Below are 18632 nucleotides of genomic sequence, written 5' to 3'. Positions count from 1 at the left end.
AACAATCCTTAAGAGATTTTATTAGTATTGTAGTAATTCTTTCCTAACCGTTTTAACTACTTTAATACCTTGATTACTTGAAAAAAGTCTTACCCAAAACATTTCTACTTTGTATTTCAAACATCCAGCTGGGTAGTTTAATTAATGAAAATGATAGTAACCCAATTAATTTAACAATCATGTTTAGCCTTCAGAGTTGTTGGAAGGACTCATCTGTCACAATTACTTTCCATGCATTGTTCTTTTAAATCCTCGCAGAACATTTAGTTCAAGTACATTTTCATAATACTCTTCTTTTAATAATGTGGAATGCTTCAAGAATGAGTTTTGGTAAAAGTGATGAAAATGGCGGTACTGATGATGAAGAAGCACTTCAGTTGGCTGCTGTGTTGCAGAGATCACCAACTAGTGTTCAGGCAACAACTTCGATTTTTCGGAACATTGAAGGAAAGGTTTCACTTGTGGATGTTGGTAAACTTGGAGATCAAGAACATAAAATGGTGTTGGATAAGATAATTGCTACTATTACTGAAGATCAAGAGATGTTTTTTAAAAGGATTAGGAATCGGTTCGATGTGTAAGCTCTTTTACTTTCTTGCATGTGTTAAGTGTTCTCATTTTTTTTTTTGGTTTGTAGAGTTTAGAGTCACTTGTTTTTAGGTATTTCATATTTGATTAATGTGTTTTCCCCATAGGTCGACTATCGATACATTCTTCAACCACGTGTGTGTTATTTCGGGAGATTGTATATGAGGATGCATTTGTAATCAGGCTTACAAATAATTTGAGTAATCTAGATTTACAAACACTTGGAAGAAGTTGGTGCTAGATATTCATGAGGTTGTGCAAAATTTAGGCTTCAGCTCTAAATTTTGGGTTATTGGCACCCTTTGTGCTCATCCTGTGGAATAAATCAATTTGTGAGTCACATTGGTGTAGGAAAGTTGTGAGCAAGATCTCTGTTGTCAATTGAGAACATGATATCTGTTGTCAGTGGTTATTTGTTAAATACTAAATAGTAATAACTTGTGCCTGCTAGCAAGTTAACAAAATTATATATTTTCCGAGGTCAACAATTCTTTGAAACCTGACCAATTCTTCACAATCTGCAGAGTTGCATTGGAATTTCCCAGGGTAGAGGTTCGGTTTCAGGACCTCAAGATAGAGGCCTCAGTCCATGTTGGGAGCAGGGCACTGCCCACTGTTCCTAATTTTATTTTTAACATGACCGAGGTAAATCGAATGGAATATATAATGTTTAACAGTAATTTTCATATTTTTATCCTTAATATATCAAGTTTTCTTTTAAAATGTCTGGAAAAGGCTTTGTTGGGAAAGCTCGGGATATTCCCTGCCAAAAGAAAGAAGTACTCTATTTTAAACAACATCAGTGGTATCGTTAAGCCTTCCAGGTAAAGTGATCATCAAAAATTATATTCTATAAAAGGCTATTTTCAGAATGTTCATCATTTTATTGTATCACAGATTGACTTTACTTTTGGGTCCTCCAAGCTCGGGGAAAACAACCTTGCTTTTGGCTCTTGCGGGTCGACTTGTTCCAGGTTTAAAGGTACTAAAATTTTCGCAGTTATTTTTTACTTCTTACTTGTAATGTTACTAGAACTACAGTTGATACAAGTATGATTTTATGTATCTGAATACTGGATTTGTACCTGGTTTTGATTGGTTTGACAAAATCATGGAGCTACCAGTTTAATTTGCGAGAGTAACCCTTAATCTTCTTTTAAGATGTCAGGCGAAATTAATTATAATGGGCATAAACTAAATGAGTTTGTTGCCCAAAGGACTTCTGCATATGTCAGCCAACGGGACTCGCACACTGCTGACATGACAGTGAGGGAGACTCTCGAACTTTCAGGACGATGTCAAGGATTTGGATTCAAGCAAGGTAAGCCTACAGAAAATTCAAAATTGTGTAGATTTTGAATATATATTTATCTTTTATCTGTCAATTAGTATCATTTTGTAATATTTTACACCATGACTCTAACCATATAGAACTTGATACAGATATGCTAATGGAACTTTTGAGAAGAGAAAAGGTTCTTGGAATAGAACCTGATGATGATCTTGATACTTTCGTGAAGGTTTTGTATCAGCGGTCAAAAGTTTCTTAAATTACTTTCTTGTATCAGTATATCTTTGACACCACTGTATTATTTCTTCTAGTCAGTTGCCTTGGGAGACCAGAGAACAAGTTTAGTTGTGGATTACATTATGAAGGTATGTAAGTGTGAATCATTTTGTTTTCAATACATGCTTAGATTAACCAAGCTATCAAGAACTAGACATTGTACTCAAACTGCATTTTTCCAATCACTGACTAGACTGCTGTTTGGTTAGTGATTGAACTAATGACTTCTATGCTAACAATTACCAGAAATAATAGGAACCATTGCTAGTTCCAGAAAACAGTTTGTAGAGCCGTGTTTGGGGGTTTTTGAAACTGTTTTTAGGTGGTCAGTTAGCTACAAAGCAGCTGCACTATTTAAGAAAAAAGAAGCATAATTATGTATTGTTTAGTAGATTATTTGAACACAGTATATGATCAAAGCTGTATATACCTGTGCTTTCAAACTATTAATTTTAACTGTTTTAATGTGAACAGTTCCATATCTTCATTAAACAGTCAAGAAACATATGCTGCATCCTTCATGTTTTTGAGTTTTTCTTTTAGCTGGAATATGATGTGGCACTAGATTTACTTTTTTCATAATTTTTGAATATACAAAGATACTAGGATTAGATGTATGTGCTGATACATTGGTGGGTGATGATATGCGGAAAGGAATATCTGGGGGACAAATGAAGCGTCTCACAACAGGTAACCAATTTATTTTCGTGGTATTTTATAACTTCCTTTCCAGAATACTAAGGCAACATTGCTTCTTAATTTCTAAAAATCTGTCTTGTTTTGGCAGGAGAAATGCTAATGGGTGCATCTAGAGTTCTATTTATGGATGAAATTTCAACTGGACTAGATAGCTCAACCACACATCAAATTATCAAGTATCTAAGGCATGCAACTCAAGCTCTGGATGGGACCACAGTCATCTCTCTGTTGCAACCAGATCCTGAAACTTATGACTTATTTGATGATATAATCCTTTTAAGTGAAGGACAAATTGTATATCAGGGACCCAGAGAAACTGCACTCGAATTCTTTACATTTATGGGCTTCCATTGTCCATACAGGAAAAATGTGGCGGATTTTTTGCAGGAAGTATGCATTTGAACATGAGCTTAATTGCATGTATTCAAGATATAATTAGTCTCTAATGGTTTTGTAATGGTTTTACACAGGTGATATCAGAAAAGGATCAACAACAATATTGGGTCCTTGACAAGCAATACCAGTACATAACTGTAGCAAATTTTGTTGAAGCATTTCAAACATTTTGGCTTGGAAATGCTTTGTTGCGGGAACTTGCTGTACAGTTCGACAAGTCCTATAATCATCCGGCAGTCCTGTCCTCTAGTAACTATGGTGTAAAGAAGGTAGAGCTTCTCAAGATCAGTTTCTCCTGGCAGGTGCTACTACTGAAGCGGAACTCATTTGTCCACATTTTCAAATTCTTTCAGGTGAACACATTGTAAAATTCTACAGTTCCTTTCGTGTAAGCACATATACTACTTACAAGTTTGTTCACTATAAAATCATCTTACTAAATAATCTCATTGTATAAGTACTATACTTTAACTAAACTGAAATATTTTCAGTTGTAAAATAACAATAGATCGAATCTCCAAATGTGTCTTTTCCTAACTCAATTGCAGTAGGTTATGTCTGACAGGCCTATTGAAATACGCAGGCCTGGTTGCTAATGGGTCGATTATCCAGAAAATTTTATTTTAATCTCTGTAAAGGCAATTATGGTATCATAACAACTGATAGTGATATTTGACCTATGCAGCTTCTACTGATCATTATTATCATGGTAAGTGTATTTTTTCGGACAACTATGCATCATGATACACTGGATGATGGAGGTGTTTATCTTGGTGCTATATACTTCTCGATAGTGATGATTCTCTTTAACGGATTCATGGAGGTCCCGATGATGATAGCTAAGCTTCCTATCTTGTACAAACACAGAGACTTGCACTTCTATCCATGTTGGGTGTACACAATTCCTTCTTGGGTTTTAAGTATTCCATTTTCTTTATTAGAGTCTGGCATGTGGGTAATAGTTACATACTATGCGGTTGGGTTTGATCCTCAAATAAGCAGGTAAGTTTACTGTCGCCAGGGTTGCTGCTTAATTGATTTGCACATTAATACATTGATTTTTTCACATATAAAGGTTGACGGATTTCAGTTCAAATTACAATGTGCAGATGCCTACGCCAGTTTTTGTTGTATTTCTCTTTGCACCAGATGTCCACTGGACTTTTCCGTGTGATGGCATCCTTAGGGCGGAATTTGATAGTTGCTAACACTTTTGGATCATTTGCAATGCTGGTTGTTATGGCTCTGGGAGGATTTGTCCTTTCAAGAGGTCAAACATTTTTCTACTTAATAAAAATCATCTGAACAACTGTTTCAAATACTAATTATAAAGAAAAAATATCTTGTTTCAGCTAAGATTCCATATTTTCACTTTTGGCAGATAGTATCCCAGATTGGTGGCTCTGGGGTTACTGGTTTTCCCCATTGATGTATGCACAAAATGCCGCTTCTGTTAATGAATTTCTTGGACGTTCTTGGATCAAGGTAATATTAATTAGTAACAGTTGAACTCATTACATGTATGATCTTTTTCTTATATGTAGAAACTATATTCAACGTACAACACTTTTTTTGTTTAGAGATGTGTACTCATAGAAACTCTATTAGTCAAAGAAAGTGTTTCCTGTAAAATGTTTGTAACCATATCCAATATATATTTATGTTTTTATACGGAGCTACAGCTTCATATTGTTCTTGTAAAATGGAGGAATATCACCTGAAAGAAACTCAATTAGGCTATTAGTCAATGCAAGGATTTGTAATCGTATCCAATACAAATTTAAGCTGATACGGAGCTACCTCTTCTTCTTGGTCTAGTGAAATAAAAATGAAAATCGCCTTAATTACGATAACTTACTAGATTTTGTTATTTGTTCTGGGGATAGATACAAAGAAATGATATCACTGGGATACTGGCAAACTTCGAGACTTGTACACAAGTTACAGAAAATCAATAGTTGGTGAATTAAATTGTGTTAGAATTTTGTAAGACCATCCCCGGCCCTGCATTCACACATATACACCTGTGGTCATGCCTTGTTCATTTAACCTTTTCACAGTTGCACATGACTGGTTCACAGCTGAACCGTTTAGGGACAATTTTGGGATACTGCATAAACTTTGATAGTACGTTAGATGTAGTGTCTTAATATATGCTTTCATGTATTTGTACTCTGCAGCTACATTTATTTCTCTCAGAATCCTCATTTTCTTTGACTGTGTAGAATGCTGGGAACAGCACTAGTGAATCTCTGGGGGTTATGCTACTGAAAGCACGCAGTTTATTTCCAGAGACTTATTGGTATTGGATTGGTGTCGGTGCCTTGCTTGGTTACACTGTCTTGTTCAACATCCTCTATACCTTGTTTTTAACCTACCTTAACCGTAAGTTTATGTGGTCAAAGCAGTAGCAGTTCAATTTTTAAGAATATGCCGAAACATCTAGCTGGTCTAGAAGTGGTTGGATTCCAAGTCCAGCTGATAAGTATATTTTAAAGTTTGTGGAATCACATCAAGTATCTTCTGTTTACTCTTATACAGCACTCGGAAATCAGCAAGTGGTTATATGTGATAAAGAGGCTGAAGTAGGAGACAGTAGAATGCAGGGTGAATGTGACGTTATTGAATTGCGAGAGTATCTGAAACATTCACACTCTTTTGCTGGTCAGTCTGAATACTTGACCATTTACTAGCTAAGTTTAATTTATCCAAATATTAATATATTCTTTGGTTGTAGGGAAAATAATTAAAGATCAAAGAAGAATGGTACTTCCATTTCAACCTCTATCCATGTCTTTCAGAAACATTAGCTATTATGTGGATACACCTGTGGTATGTTACTTGATCAGTTGTGTTTCTTCTACATCAATTAACCTTACTTGTCAAAAAACACATCCATCATTCGAGTACATGTCTGCATCAGGAACTGAAGCAACAAGGAATCGTAGAAGACAAATTGCAGCTCTTGGTCAATGTTACAGGAGCATTCAGGCCTGGTTTGCTTACTGCATTAGTTGGGGTCAGTGGTGCTGGTAAAACTACTTTGATGGACGTTTTAGCTGGTAGAAAAACGGGGGGATATATTGAAGGGAGTATATACATTTCTGGGTATCCTAAAAAACAAGAAACTTTTGCTAGAGTTTCTGGATATTGTGAACAAAATGATATTCACTCCCCATGTTTGACTGTGCTTGAATCACTTCTTTTTTCTTCTTGGCTTCGATTGCCTTCTCATGTCAACTCGAAAACCCAAAAGGTCATTATTTGGTTCAGTTGTTCCTTGTAATTTTTTTTTCCAATTGCAGTTTCCGTTTAACACTTAAATATCTACTATCAGGATTTTGTAGATGAGGTCATGGAACTAGTTGAACTCACTTCATTGGGCGGAGCTTTGGTTGGTATACCTGGGGTTGATGGGTTGTCAACGGAGCAACGAAAGAGACTAACTATTGCAATTGAACTTGTTGCCAATCCATCAATTGTATTCATGGATGAGCCTACTTCAGGATTAGATGCCAGGGCAGCTGCCATTGTGATGCGAACTGTGAGAAACATTGTCAACACTGGACGAACAATTGTTTGCACTATTCACCAGCCCAGTATTGACATTTTTGAATCTTTTGACGAGGTTAGAGACTATTGCAATTGCCAAAAGAAAAACTGTCACAGAAAAAATGAATATTGAAGTGACACAATTTCTGTGACTCCTTATGCTGGTTTAAGCCAACTTAGATAAACAGATCTTAGCTTTAACAATCACTTCAAAGAAAAGAAATGAAAGAAGTATATACTTGCATATATTCACGGATTGGTAACTGGTAAGAACCTAAAAAGGTACCCAAGTTTCCTGCTAATGCCTTGCTGAATCTGTAAAGTTTTCTAATATCTATTAGGTTTCAGTATCTTAGCATCATTTGGGGGTCTTTTCTGTTGCAATATACCTTTTGCAGGAAAATTAATTATTACCATTTGTCGCTTATGACTTTTCTGATATCTCACATGTTTGTCATTTTTTGTACGTAAAGACCGGATAGTGGCAGACAATCAATTGTTACAATTTGTTATATATTCATAAGGCCAAGGTCCAAACATTCATTGCTGCAACTGAAGCCTAAATTTTTCAATTATGCAGCTCCTACTGATGAAGCGTGGTGGGGAGCTTATATATGCTGGTCCTCTTGGAAAAAACTCTCAGAAACTTGTTCAGTTCTTTGAGGTTTGTTGTTTCTTATTTGTTTTTGCGACATATATTATGCTTGTAAGTGAAGCAACAACAACAACAACAACAACAACAAATTCCTGTTTACTCTACAGCCTTAAAATCTCTTCTCTATTACATAAGTTTTGGGATCTTAGGTTAAGCTACCTTGATATGTGTAGCCCATAATCAACTTCTACTTATATTTGATATATAATTTAAATCATTTCAAAGGAAGAGAAAGCTATTATGTTTATATACAACAGTGATTTTGATGCCCCGTTCTTGTTTTTATGTTTTACATTTGCATTTTCATCTTCTTTAGGCAGTTCAAGAAGTTCCTCAGATAAGGCCTGGTTGTAACCCTGCTGCATGGATTCTGGATGTGACTTCTTCAGCTGAAGAAATACGCCTTGGTGTTGACTTTGCAGAAGTTTATCGCAGATCAGAGTTATTCCAGTATGCATATGTTTTCACAACTTCTCATTGACTATTATATCCAGTTTTGTAACTGACATTATATCATTTCAGGCAAAATAAAAGACTGGTTGACTGTTTATGCAAGCCGGATAGAGATTCAATTGACTTGCACTTCCCTTCCAAATATTCTCAATCATTTTTTGGCCAGTTTTTCACTTGTATTTGGAAACAAAATCTGTCATACTGGAGAAATCCGCAATACACTGCTGTACGTTTCTTCTACACAGTCATCATATCACTAATGTTTGGTACAATATGCTGGAGATTCGGCTCTAAAAGGTACATCGATGGTATTTTCTTCTGCACCTGACATTATTACGTGCGGATACACCATGATACATAAGTTTATACATTGCTAATAAAAATTTGTAATCACTCGACCAAATTGATACAGTTGCCTCATTATATCAATAAACATAACAAACATTGCTCGATTAAAACTTGTGACACATCTTGTGTTCAGTGTTCTGACACATGCTGATAGCATGCTCCCGAAGATTAATTAAAATGTTTACTTGTAAGGTAACTGTATTCTTACCAGAATAAGAACATTTCACATTTCCCTTGAAATTTTGGATCTATTTAAATTCTTGTGCAAGAAAACTAATGTACAATACCTATATATATACAACCTGCTAATAGTAATTCACGGTAATCTAGAAGAGTGAATTTCTATAACCAACTAACAACTCATCAATCGATACATTGTTTTCTTTCAAATGGTTCACAAGGAGTCCTTTTCGTATTTTTGATCACTTGAATAACATATACAGTTACTCTTATATAAATTAACATATTGTTGCTGAATGTTATGTCCTTTTTTTTTTGCATTATCAGGGAATCACAACAAGATATATTCAATGCAATGGGGTCAATGTATGCTGCAGTACTATTTATCGGAATTACAAATGCTTCTTCTGTTCAACCTGTAGTCTATGTTGAAAGGTCTGTTTCATATAGAGAAAGAGCAGCTGGAATGTATTCTGCGCTACCATTTGCATTGGCTCAGGTCAGTACTTTATTTTCTGTATATGCATCCATTTTATTCATTCGAGCTTTATAGTTTCCAATCATATACATAATTTCTAACTGCTTAAAATTCCATTTGCAGATTGTAATAGAATTCCCATACGTCTATGTTCAGTCAGTTATTTACAGTATCATCTTCTACTCTATGGCGTCTTTTGAGCAGAACCTTTGGAAGCTTGTTTGGTACATTTACTTTATGTACTTCACCTTACTATACTTCACTTTCTTTGGAATGATGACAATTGCTGTTACTCCAAATCAAAATATTGCTGCAATAGTTGCTGCACCTTTCTATATGATGTGGAATCTTTTCAGCGGATTCATGATTGCTCGGATGGTATGACATTAATTACTGAATTTTCCATAGTGTGTCTGTGTGTGTAATGTTCATGGTTAGTCTCTACAGAGCTCAAATCAAGTGACTAAGGAAAATGAAAAACCTTGTTCACTGATATGTAATGTTTACCTGTTGGTAAATGGTAGAATTAGTGTTAGCTCAGCATTTTAGAAAAGTTTTCGCAGGGGGCTTTACCATGATTTCAATACTCAAATGACTTCAGTATTTTTTTTCTTGTAACTGATTATTATTTCTCTTATGACAGAGACTTCCAACATATTGGAGTTGGTACTACTGGGGAAATCCGGTAGCTTGGAGTTTGTACGGCCTATTAGTATCCCAATACGGAGATGTGGATGCACTGGTACAGCGAGCAGGTGGTGCTCAAACAATCGCTATAAAGCAGTTGCTCAAAGAACAGTTTGGATATAGGCATGATCTTTTAGGTCCGGCCGCCATTGCAGTGGTTAGCTTCTGTTTGCTCTTTGCATTAACCTTTGCTTTCGCTATCAAAGCCTTGAACTTTCAAACAAGATGATGATGGAGCTTAAACTCAAAGAAAAAAGGTAAAATCCTAACTACTGTTTAATTAGAATCGCCTGATATTCTGACAGTGAACATGAGTAATCGGGGTAGTTATTGTAATGAACTATGAATCAGTCATGTAACACAGGTGGTAGATTAGCTCTCTAACTAATAGGTGATCAATGTCTATGACTTTCAGGTCTCTGTTCATCCGACATTTGTCAAGTATTGTAGCTAGACGAGGAATCACAATGATCACAGGAAGACGGACAATAGTTAAGGAGTCACAATGATCACAGGAAGACGGACAATAGTTAAGGTCTAAGGAGTTCGCAATGATCACAGGAAGCAGGAAAATAGTGAAAATAGGATTAATCTATAATGTTCAAAAATCTTTTCGTTTAAGGAAAGCTCATAGAGATATAAATAAATTGCGCCTTGATATCCATGATCATTTAAATGTAGTATAGCACAGAAACATTATAAGATCAACCCTCAATTTTTTGTTATCTATCCAATAGTCAATAAATGAGATTATCTTTGATGGTGAATTACATTACATATGGTCAATTTTTGTAATTTAAATAATTTGTTAAAAAAATCAATAGGAAATTGTTTACTTGCGTCTCACTTCATAACCCTAAATGATAAGACCACCAAATCATCGTCACACGATCCGTTATACTTGCAAATTAATTACATTAATATATTTTCTTGTTTTTCAGATTCATTCTCCTTACAAAATAGGTCATAGTTTATGTTCATACGCAACTAGCATATTTGTTTGTTCAAATCTCTTCATTCTCTGGCGATAACACAAAACAATGACTGATTGTTTCCTCTCCGAGGATTTCTGGGTAGAAATCTTAAAAAGACTGCCCGTAAAATCTCTTCTTCGGTGCAGGTGCGTTCAAAAATCATGGTATTATCTTATACAATCTCAATATCTTCTTTTTCAAGGTCGTGTTCATTCTCGTTTTTCTTTACGATTTGATGATAAACAATGCAAGGAATATATATTTCAGAATCAATTACCTGTTCCGCAAATGGTTACAGGGTGTTTAAATGTATGTAAACATATACATGGGACATCTCGTGGTCTGATATGTTTTTGTATTGAAACAACAATTGACAAACCACGGGTATACAAATACCAACTATACCTTATGAACCCGATTATTGGAATATCTAAAATTCTTCCAGATTCTGCAATACCTTACCGTGTTGATCCGGTTTCTCAGCATTTTGTGTCTTGTATAGCTTTTGGTTATAGCCCTAGTACCAAGGATTACAAAGTAATAAAAATCGACAAGTTTTTTGCACCGAGAGAACAAGTGTTGTCATTTTTTGTTTACATCTCTATTTATAGTCTGAGTACTAATTCTTGGAAGACTATTTGCAAACCAGAATTTTCTCGATTACATCGCTAAGCAATACATTGTTTATTTTGACACAGTGAATGAGAGCATTCGAGAGATTATGTTACCTCGACAATATTCTATGATTGATGAGTTTAATAGTATTAATCTCGTTCAACAGTTTGGTAAACTAGCGGTGTTTTTCTTTTATTTTGACCAAAAACCTATTGTGGACATATGGGTACTAAAGGCCAGTGGTGAGATGAACAAGGTTTGGAAGAAGAAGGTTACTATTGATCTCGAAAAAGTTGGTGGAGTTTGGTGGCCCATTGGGTTTAGAAATGATGGTGATGTAGTACTAGTAAATTATAGATATGATAAAGCTGGATTTTTGTCATATGATTACATAAAGGAAGAGGCAACAGAAATGGTTGATGATCCAGCGGATTTATGGTCTTATGCGGAATTTGAACATCCAGATAAACCTTTTCATGATTATGGATTTACAGGACCTTGTGCATATGGTGTACATGATATGCAGCCTATGTATGTTAATTCGAATTTGGTTTTGCTTGCCCATATGGTGTTCTTCTGTTGTTCCATGTTAAAAATAGAGTTTACTAAGTGTTAATATATGTGCAGTAGTCATGAGAAGAAAGAGGCAATAGATATAATTGATAATACTCAGAAGAGAGTTCATGAGCAGCAGTTAAAATGTAAAATGAAACAAATGTTGGAAACAAAAACAGCCATAATTTTATGCTGTATCCATGCTGCAGTTATGCAACAAATGTTCCTGCAGTTGAGAAATTTAAATTTCAACTTGTGTCTTTACTAGACTCCTGCACATCCACAACCCTTTGATATTTCCCTGGTATCCTTAAAAATCAATAGCATAAGCCATAATACCATCCATTAAAACAGGATCCATTAATATTTTGCTATTTACTTTATTGCACCATACTACAACCTCCACAATCTCTTCAGGAGCAGCATTTGAGTTTTCCTTGAACTTAATTTATTCCAGAGTTCTTGTCAGAATAATCCAAATAAAATAAAAATTTAACCATTTCCAAACATAAAATACATTCTTTTACATGTTTCAAGATAATTTTTTTCTAATTAATTTTTAAATGAAAAATATACAAATGTTTTAAAAAAGAACTGACAACTTAATGACATGCTTCTATAACTGTTTAATCACTATCATCTAGTAAAATTCTTTAAACTTGCTGTTGCCTGTTGGAGGCCCATTTCATTATGCTCATCTTGTCCGTCTGGGCTGAACAGGACTTAAAATGTAATATATCGTAAATATTAGAATTAGATTAATAATAGAATAATAGAATTAAAAAAATTAAAATTTGATAAAAATTAGGGTTTAAAATTGAATTAGAATAACGGACCTAAAATTTGGATCAGATTCAAATATGGATAACTTGTAGGTTAAGATATAGGATTTTGTATCGTTATAAATACACCATATTCGTTTTTCTCGTTTTTATTCATATGATTCGTAAGGTTCTTTACACAAAAATCAACAATCTTGTAAAATTCGTAGAAAATTCATCATAAGTCGGAATTCGTTGATTCTGGACTTTTTGGAAAGGTCTTTTCGCTCTCTTCAACTTTTTTGTTTCAGATTTTTCAAGAAAACGTCATTTAGAGGGTCAAAAAGAACAATTTCAGATTTGGTAAGGTTTGGAGGTAAGTTTTCGATCGATCTTGCTAGTGTTTTCAAAATTATATGTTATGCGTTAATATTTGATTATCAAAACATGGGCTAAGTGATGATATATTCGAAAGTACTATGTGTTATAGTATATGTATTGTCGTATATGTGTTGTGTGCCAACGATAATTTGAGATCTCTAATTTATGTCATGGTTTGTGAAAATATCGAAGAAGAACTTAGGACCGTAGTCACCGGATTGTAGTGACGGTTTTCTGAAAATTTAGGACCGTTATTACCGGGTTGTAGTGGTCGTGACATGAGTTATTGATTTTGAATTATTGTTGTTTATGTGTTATGTGTATCGTATGTATCGAATAAGAATAAGAATATGTATCAAAAGTGTTTGTTTCGAATATCGTATATTATAGATTATCATATTTTCTTATATGTATGTGATACTTGGCCTACTAGATGGATCGATTGGTTTCTTGCTGGGCTGTATAGCTCATTACTGACAATTTTAGGTTTTGTCTAAGATTCGAGTTGAATAGCGTTGGAGTTTTGAGGACCTTAGGTTTGGAGTGGTTTGACTTTTGAACTTCCGTTAGCTGCGCTTTTGTAATAGACACCTTTGTAATAGAGATTTCAATTAGTAAATTGTATTGTTTTTTATTTAGAATTAATGGTCCGAAAGTGCGAGCCGTTTCATAAAATATCCATAGATCGATGAGTGTCAAGACATGAAGCTCAGGGTGGATCGGCTTAGTAAAAGCGATAATGTGGTCTTTTAAGCCACAACGTCCACTTCCCCTTTTTTTGTGGAACTGGCCGAAAGCAGTAGAGGATGAACGTTAACATGCAGGTTATATACACACAAAAATAAGGAAACACACACAGAGATTACAGCACTATCTCGTATTCCGAATTATCCATACCAAAATCTGTTAATTTATTCTCACACTAGAGGTGAATCGGGGGGATCGTCCACTACCAGAAAACCTTCAATAGACTTCGGCCAAAAACCGATGTTAAAAATTTTCCTGACCAATGTCTATGCATGTGTAGAGAAAGGTACCCCCATATGATATCAGTTATAAACTGATGTCTGGGAACATCTTTAACATCGGTTTTAGCTTAAAACCCGATATATATTCTCTATTTTTTAACATAAACTGCTTTACAATCTTTTCCAAATAGCTTTTATATGATCTAATTATGAAACTTAACTATTAATTTACAAAGTATAAATCAGCATTTACATCGTTTATAAAAATAGAACCGATGTCAATTTTGGTTCTAACATCGCTTTTGAATGAAAACCGATGTAAAAGCTTCTTTTTAACATCGGTTATAGATTCTGGACCGATGTGTTATATCTTTTTAACATCGGTTTCCTTATGACAACCGTAGTCTGTCTATGTCTGCTTCATCATTTTGTAGCTGATGTAAAAGGTACTAAACTTTCTCCTTCTTTGACATCAGTTTTTAAAAATGTGCCGATGTATTTGTTTGAAATTTACATCAGGTGCTTTGCAGATTTGTTTAAGAACTGATGTCCATGTAGCATTTTAACAACAGTTTTTAAGAATGTGTGCAGAAACTGATGTCTATATGCCTAAAAATTAGACATGTACTAATTGTTTTATATGCACCCATAACATACCAAATGGAAAAAAAAACAAATGGTTTCTAAACCAAAACATACAAAACTACCAAAGAGAATATCATTAAATATACCAAGTACTTCACAAAAAATTGCATTAATAATGGGTAATGTATAAATCAGCATTTACATCGTTACAAGTATAGAAACAATTGGACAATACATTAAATATTCACACATTAATAATATTGCTAGAGTCATAACGACATGCCTAAAATCGGAGCATGGAAATATCATTGACCACAGCCTCAAAAGAAATAAAATCTTCAAAGATGGCCTGCAAAGTCTCCCTGTAAAATAAAATAATACCACATATTACACAACTAGCAATCTTCAAAGAGGAAACTAGGTTTGAAAGATGTTGTTTCGTAATAGACCTGCAAATATAAATAAATAAAGCTTCAATTCATAGAACATGTAGGCCTTAGGATAATTGTATGTGCTACCACCACTAAATGCCAAGGTGGGAAGTCGTATACAATGCAATTGACTCAATGGAACTAAATTTGTATATCTATATGAAAATGCAGGCAACATATATGCTAAGGGCATAACAAGTCATTAATCTACGCTAAAAAGTATAGGTGGCACAATTATATACATATTAGCTAAAAAATATAGTACTCCAACCATTATTCATGTTAGCAAAAAATTTAGATATCATGTATCACATCTTCTATATCTGTTGATCCTGTAGTCATTAGCTAAAAAATCCACGTAAGCTTTCTGTCAACTTTTTGCCTTACTTTAACCTAACTTTGCACATCAATACACACATATATTCATATTATATTTATATTTAATATATAATTATGTTTTCAAATTTTTATTTCATATTTAATATTTTAAGTTTATGTTATATTAAGTGTTAGAATATGATTTTCTTATTGACCAATTTTATTAATGATTATAATAAACATTACATATTTATAAAAATATTAATAAATCTAATCTAATATAATAAAATATAATATAAATATAAATATAAAATTTAATTATACATATAAGTATGTGTTTTTAACACATATATGTATCCTTTTATACTTATATAATTATATATTCAAGATTTTTTCATTAAATAAATATTTTATTTTTACTTATATTTAATTAAATATTTAAATTTATTTGAACATGTGAAATTTTCATATATATAAAATAATTTAAAAATATATATAACATGCTATATAATATTTATTAATTCGGGGTCATTGGATTTGTTCGTCACTATGAAACCTCAATCCAAAACAACATGTTTATTAATAAAGAAATGTCAGCAAAAGATATTTAGCATTTATGACCCCAAACTAATCCAAGATCTTTTAAGGTTACAGTTCTAGAAACAAGATATCCAAATTCCATAATAAATTTTTCACTTTCATTTAAAAACTTTTTTCAATAATTCTCAATCTCAAAACTTAACCCACTAGTGTAACTTCGAAAAGAAGTATATTAGGCCTAATATGATATACAACTATAAAATAAAATAATATAAACAAGTTTACATATAGAACTTACACTAGTCCGCAAACCCTGGACCAACCACATTCCAAAAGCTTCTTTTCCCTTCTCTTTCTTGAATTACGCAACTAAACAACGCAAGTTATTCCTCACTCGAAGGTTAAATTTAAAAACAGACAAGTATGAGCGAAAGAAATGCTCAGCAAGTTCAGTATAACATATATAAGGTCTTTTGATATAAAAACTGACATCTGCAATACAGCAGGACAATTAAAATCATAATTCCTGAATCAGAAAATTTAGTTAAGAAATCCCAAAATTAATTCCTCATATGTATTCAAAATCCTTTTGATATTTTTGAGCAAAATGCTTCAGCAATACTTTGAATCTCGACGAGAATAAAAGTCGTAAAAAAGTGTTTACAGAAATATCGTAAACAACAATATGAACAGTGACTCTGAACTGAATCATAAACTTTATTCAAAACCGAACTCTTGATATTAATACTCATTTTGATGTCATATCAAATTGGATATTAATACTAACTTTGATGCTCACAACATTCCATACTGAAGTCAATATCAATCATATATATTAATACCACCTTTAATAAAAAAAGGGAAATTTTATGATCGAATATGAGTCGTGATATGTGAATACGTGCTATTGTTTGAAAATATGCTCTGTTAATTTTTAAATAATTTTAAGGGATTTATTTGATTTGAAATAAGGTTTATTGAACCTTTAAATATTTTTATAAAATTATCCGAGTGTGTTCAAGGTGTGAAATTTATTTTGTTATCTTCAGAATAGTCCTAGAGACTTTATAAAAATGATAGATGGATTTATTCCGAGATCGGTGTATTTGAAAATGATTTTATGGAGTTAAAATGCTATTTTCAGCATAATCTTGTAAAATCCATATTAAATTAACCGTTTGCTCGAAAATTATTTGAAAAATATGGCTGAAAAGCTAATTTCGAGATCTATGTTCTAAAATTATTATTCGTATCATTTTCATCTTTTCCGAGAGAGATATTCATTAATCAAATTCATTTTTGGAAAAGAATAAAAGATAATTCAGAAATATAATTACCCAATTACTAAACTACCCTTACTTGGTAGTATATAAACCCCACCCACCCCCTTTCTTTCTTTTCCTCACCCCGAACTCTCTCATTTCTCTCTCTCTCTCTCTCTCTCTCTCTCTCTCTCTCTCTCTCTCTATCTATCTATCTCTATCTCTCTCTCTCTATCTCTATCTATCTCTCTCTCTCTCTCTCTCTCTCTCTCTCTCTCTCTCTCTCGGGTCTTCTCTCTCTCTCGGGTCTTCTCTCTCTCTCTCTCTCTCTCTCTCTTCAATCTCTCCCTCGTTATTCATCATTTTTCGATTATAAGACCATGGTTATGTGAGATTTTGCTTCCTCTGTTCAGATATATAGATGCATGTTGCTATCTCCAAAGTTTTTGAAAAATCCAAAGTTGGATTTTGGTGGTTTTGGTTTGGTTTTGATGAAAACAAAAGGGTTTTGATTTTTAAAGTGGTTTGGATTGATGATATGTGTTTACATGTGTATCTTTGATGTAGAAATTGGTGGTTTAAGGTTGGAAACCCCCGAGTGGGGGCACCACCGTGAAGCCACCGCCACCGGTGATGCACTGAACCGGTGGTGAGTTGTGATGTATTAACTGAACTCTAATATGAATACACAAGATTTTCTGTGATTGCATGTTGTGTTTTGCTTGAAACCGAATGGTTCTTGTTATTTTTAGAATATAAGTTGATTTTTGGACTTATAAATGATTGGGTATAAGAATTATGGGAAAAGTAGAATGATTTGTGGTTTATAAACATTAATTGGTACATGCATGTTGTATTTTGATGATTTTAAGTAGTTGTTACTATAAATCATGATATGGATAGATAGATTGGTGGATTATAGATCAAATTGATGTTTGCATGTGATATTTTTGGGAAATTCAAATAGTAAAATTCGAATTTATAGGAAATTCAGATGAATGATGTGCTCAAAGTGTTGCTTCTATGTTTCTATGAGTTATAATGTTGAAATTGAAGTTAGAGTTGGATGAAATAGTGGTTGCATGTAAGATATGGTGTTGTATTTGGCAAGATTGGGATTTAAATGAATTGTATGATTTATTGCTCGTGTTTCGTGTTATAGCGAATGGATTATAGGTATAAAAGTAATTGATTTGATCCTAATATCTTATTAAGAGAATGCATGTGAGATTTCTAAGAATTATTTGGTTTATTTGATGGTTTTGGTTCGATTAATGTGAAATAAAGGAAGGATTGAGTCGTCTTGATATGAGATTGTATAATTGTTATTATAACTCGAGTATAGAGTTTGGATACAAGGATTATATGTTATGTGTTGTAATTCTGTTGCAATATGTGATTCGATGACTATTTGGTTAAAGTATACGAGTATATGGTATAATCGTGCTTTGTGAATATGATCGAGTATATATACTCTTAGGGTATTGCGATAAGGGGAAATTGTTAAGTGTTCCGGGAACGTCGAATGGGAATCTAATTAGGGTTTTGATTTTTGGATTGTAGATTCAGAGGGTGAGGGCATTCGGGCTAGGAAAGGGAAAGGTGTACTAGGTGGCAGTAGTTCAACCCTTATGAAAGC

The 18632-nt window shown here is 33.5% G+C and overlaps 1 protein-coding gene across 1 annotated transcript; it reads left to right on the top strand.

The window, feature by feature from the left end:
• The first annotated feature begins 266 nt into the window (after nt 1-266).
• On the top strand, nt 267-10422 carry LOC141667308 (ABC transporter G family member 32-like). The gene is made up of 25 exons (XM_074473736.1): nt 267-577; nt 1113-1233; nt 1324-1412; nt 1486-1570; nt 1750-1909; nt 2032-2108; nt 2191-2244; nt 2755-2845; nt 2943-3244; nt 3325-3603; nt 3936-4252; nt 4360-4520; nt 4632-4735; nt 5476-5635; nt 5792-5914; nt 5988-6082; nt 6174-6506; nt 6588-6878; nt 7383-7466; nt 7774-7907; nt 7980-8207; nt 8766-8937; nt 9040-9294; nt 9560-9860; nt 10019-10422. Exons 1-24 carry the CDS (start codon nt 303-305, stop codon nt 9830-9832), a joined length of 4263 nt encoding a protein of 1420 aa, XP_074329837.1. The 5' UTR covers nt 267-302; the 3' UTR covers nt 9833-9860; nt 10019-10422.
• The last annotated feature ends 8210 nt before the right edge of the window (nt 10423-18632 follow it).

This window comes from Apium graveolens, chromosome 6 (genome assembly GCF_009905375.1).
Source record: "Apium graveolens cultivar Ventura chromosome 6, ASM990537v1, whole genome shotgun sequence".
NCBI classification, from domain to species: domain Eukaryota; kingdom Viridiplantae; phylum Streptophyta; class Magnoliopsida; order Apiales; family Apiaceae; genus Apium; species Apium graveolens.
Note: the sequence above shows the minus strand (reverse complement) of the source record. Positions and strands in the feature narration are given on the sequence as shown.

Coding starts and splice junctions, on each gene's coding strand:
- LOC141667308 (XM_074473736.1), top strand. CDS start 303: ATGTGGAATGCTTCAAGAATGAGTTTTGGTAAAAGTGATGAAAATGGC. Junction 5,636..5,791: donor GTTTTTAACCTACCTTAACC/GTAAGTTTATGT, acceptor ACTCTTATACAG/CACTCGGAAATCAGCAAGTG. Junction 7,908..7,979: donor CGCAGATCAGAGTTATTCCA/GTATGCATATGT, acceptor ATATCATTTCAG/GCAAAATAAAAGACTGGTTG.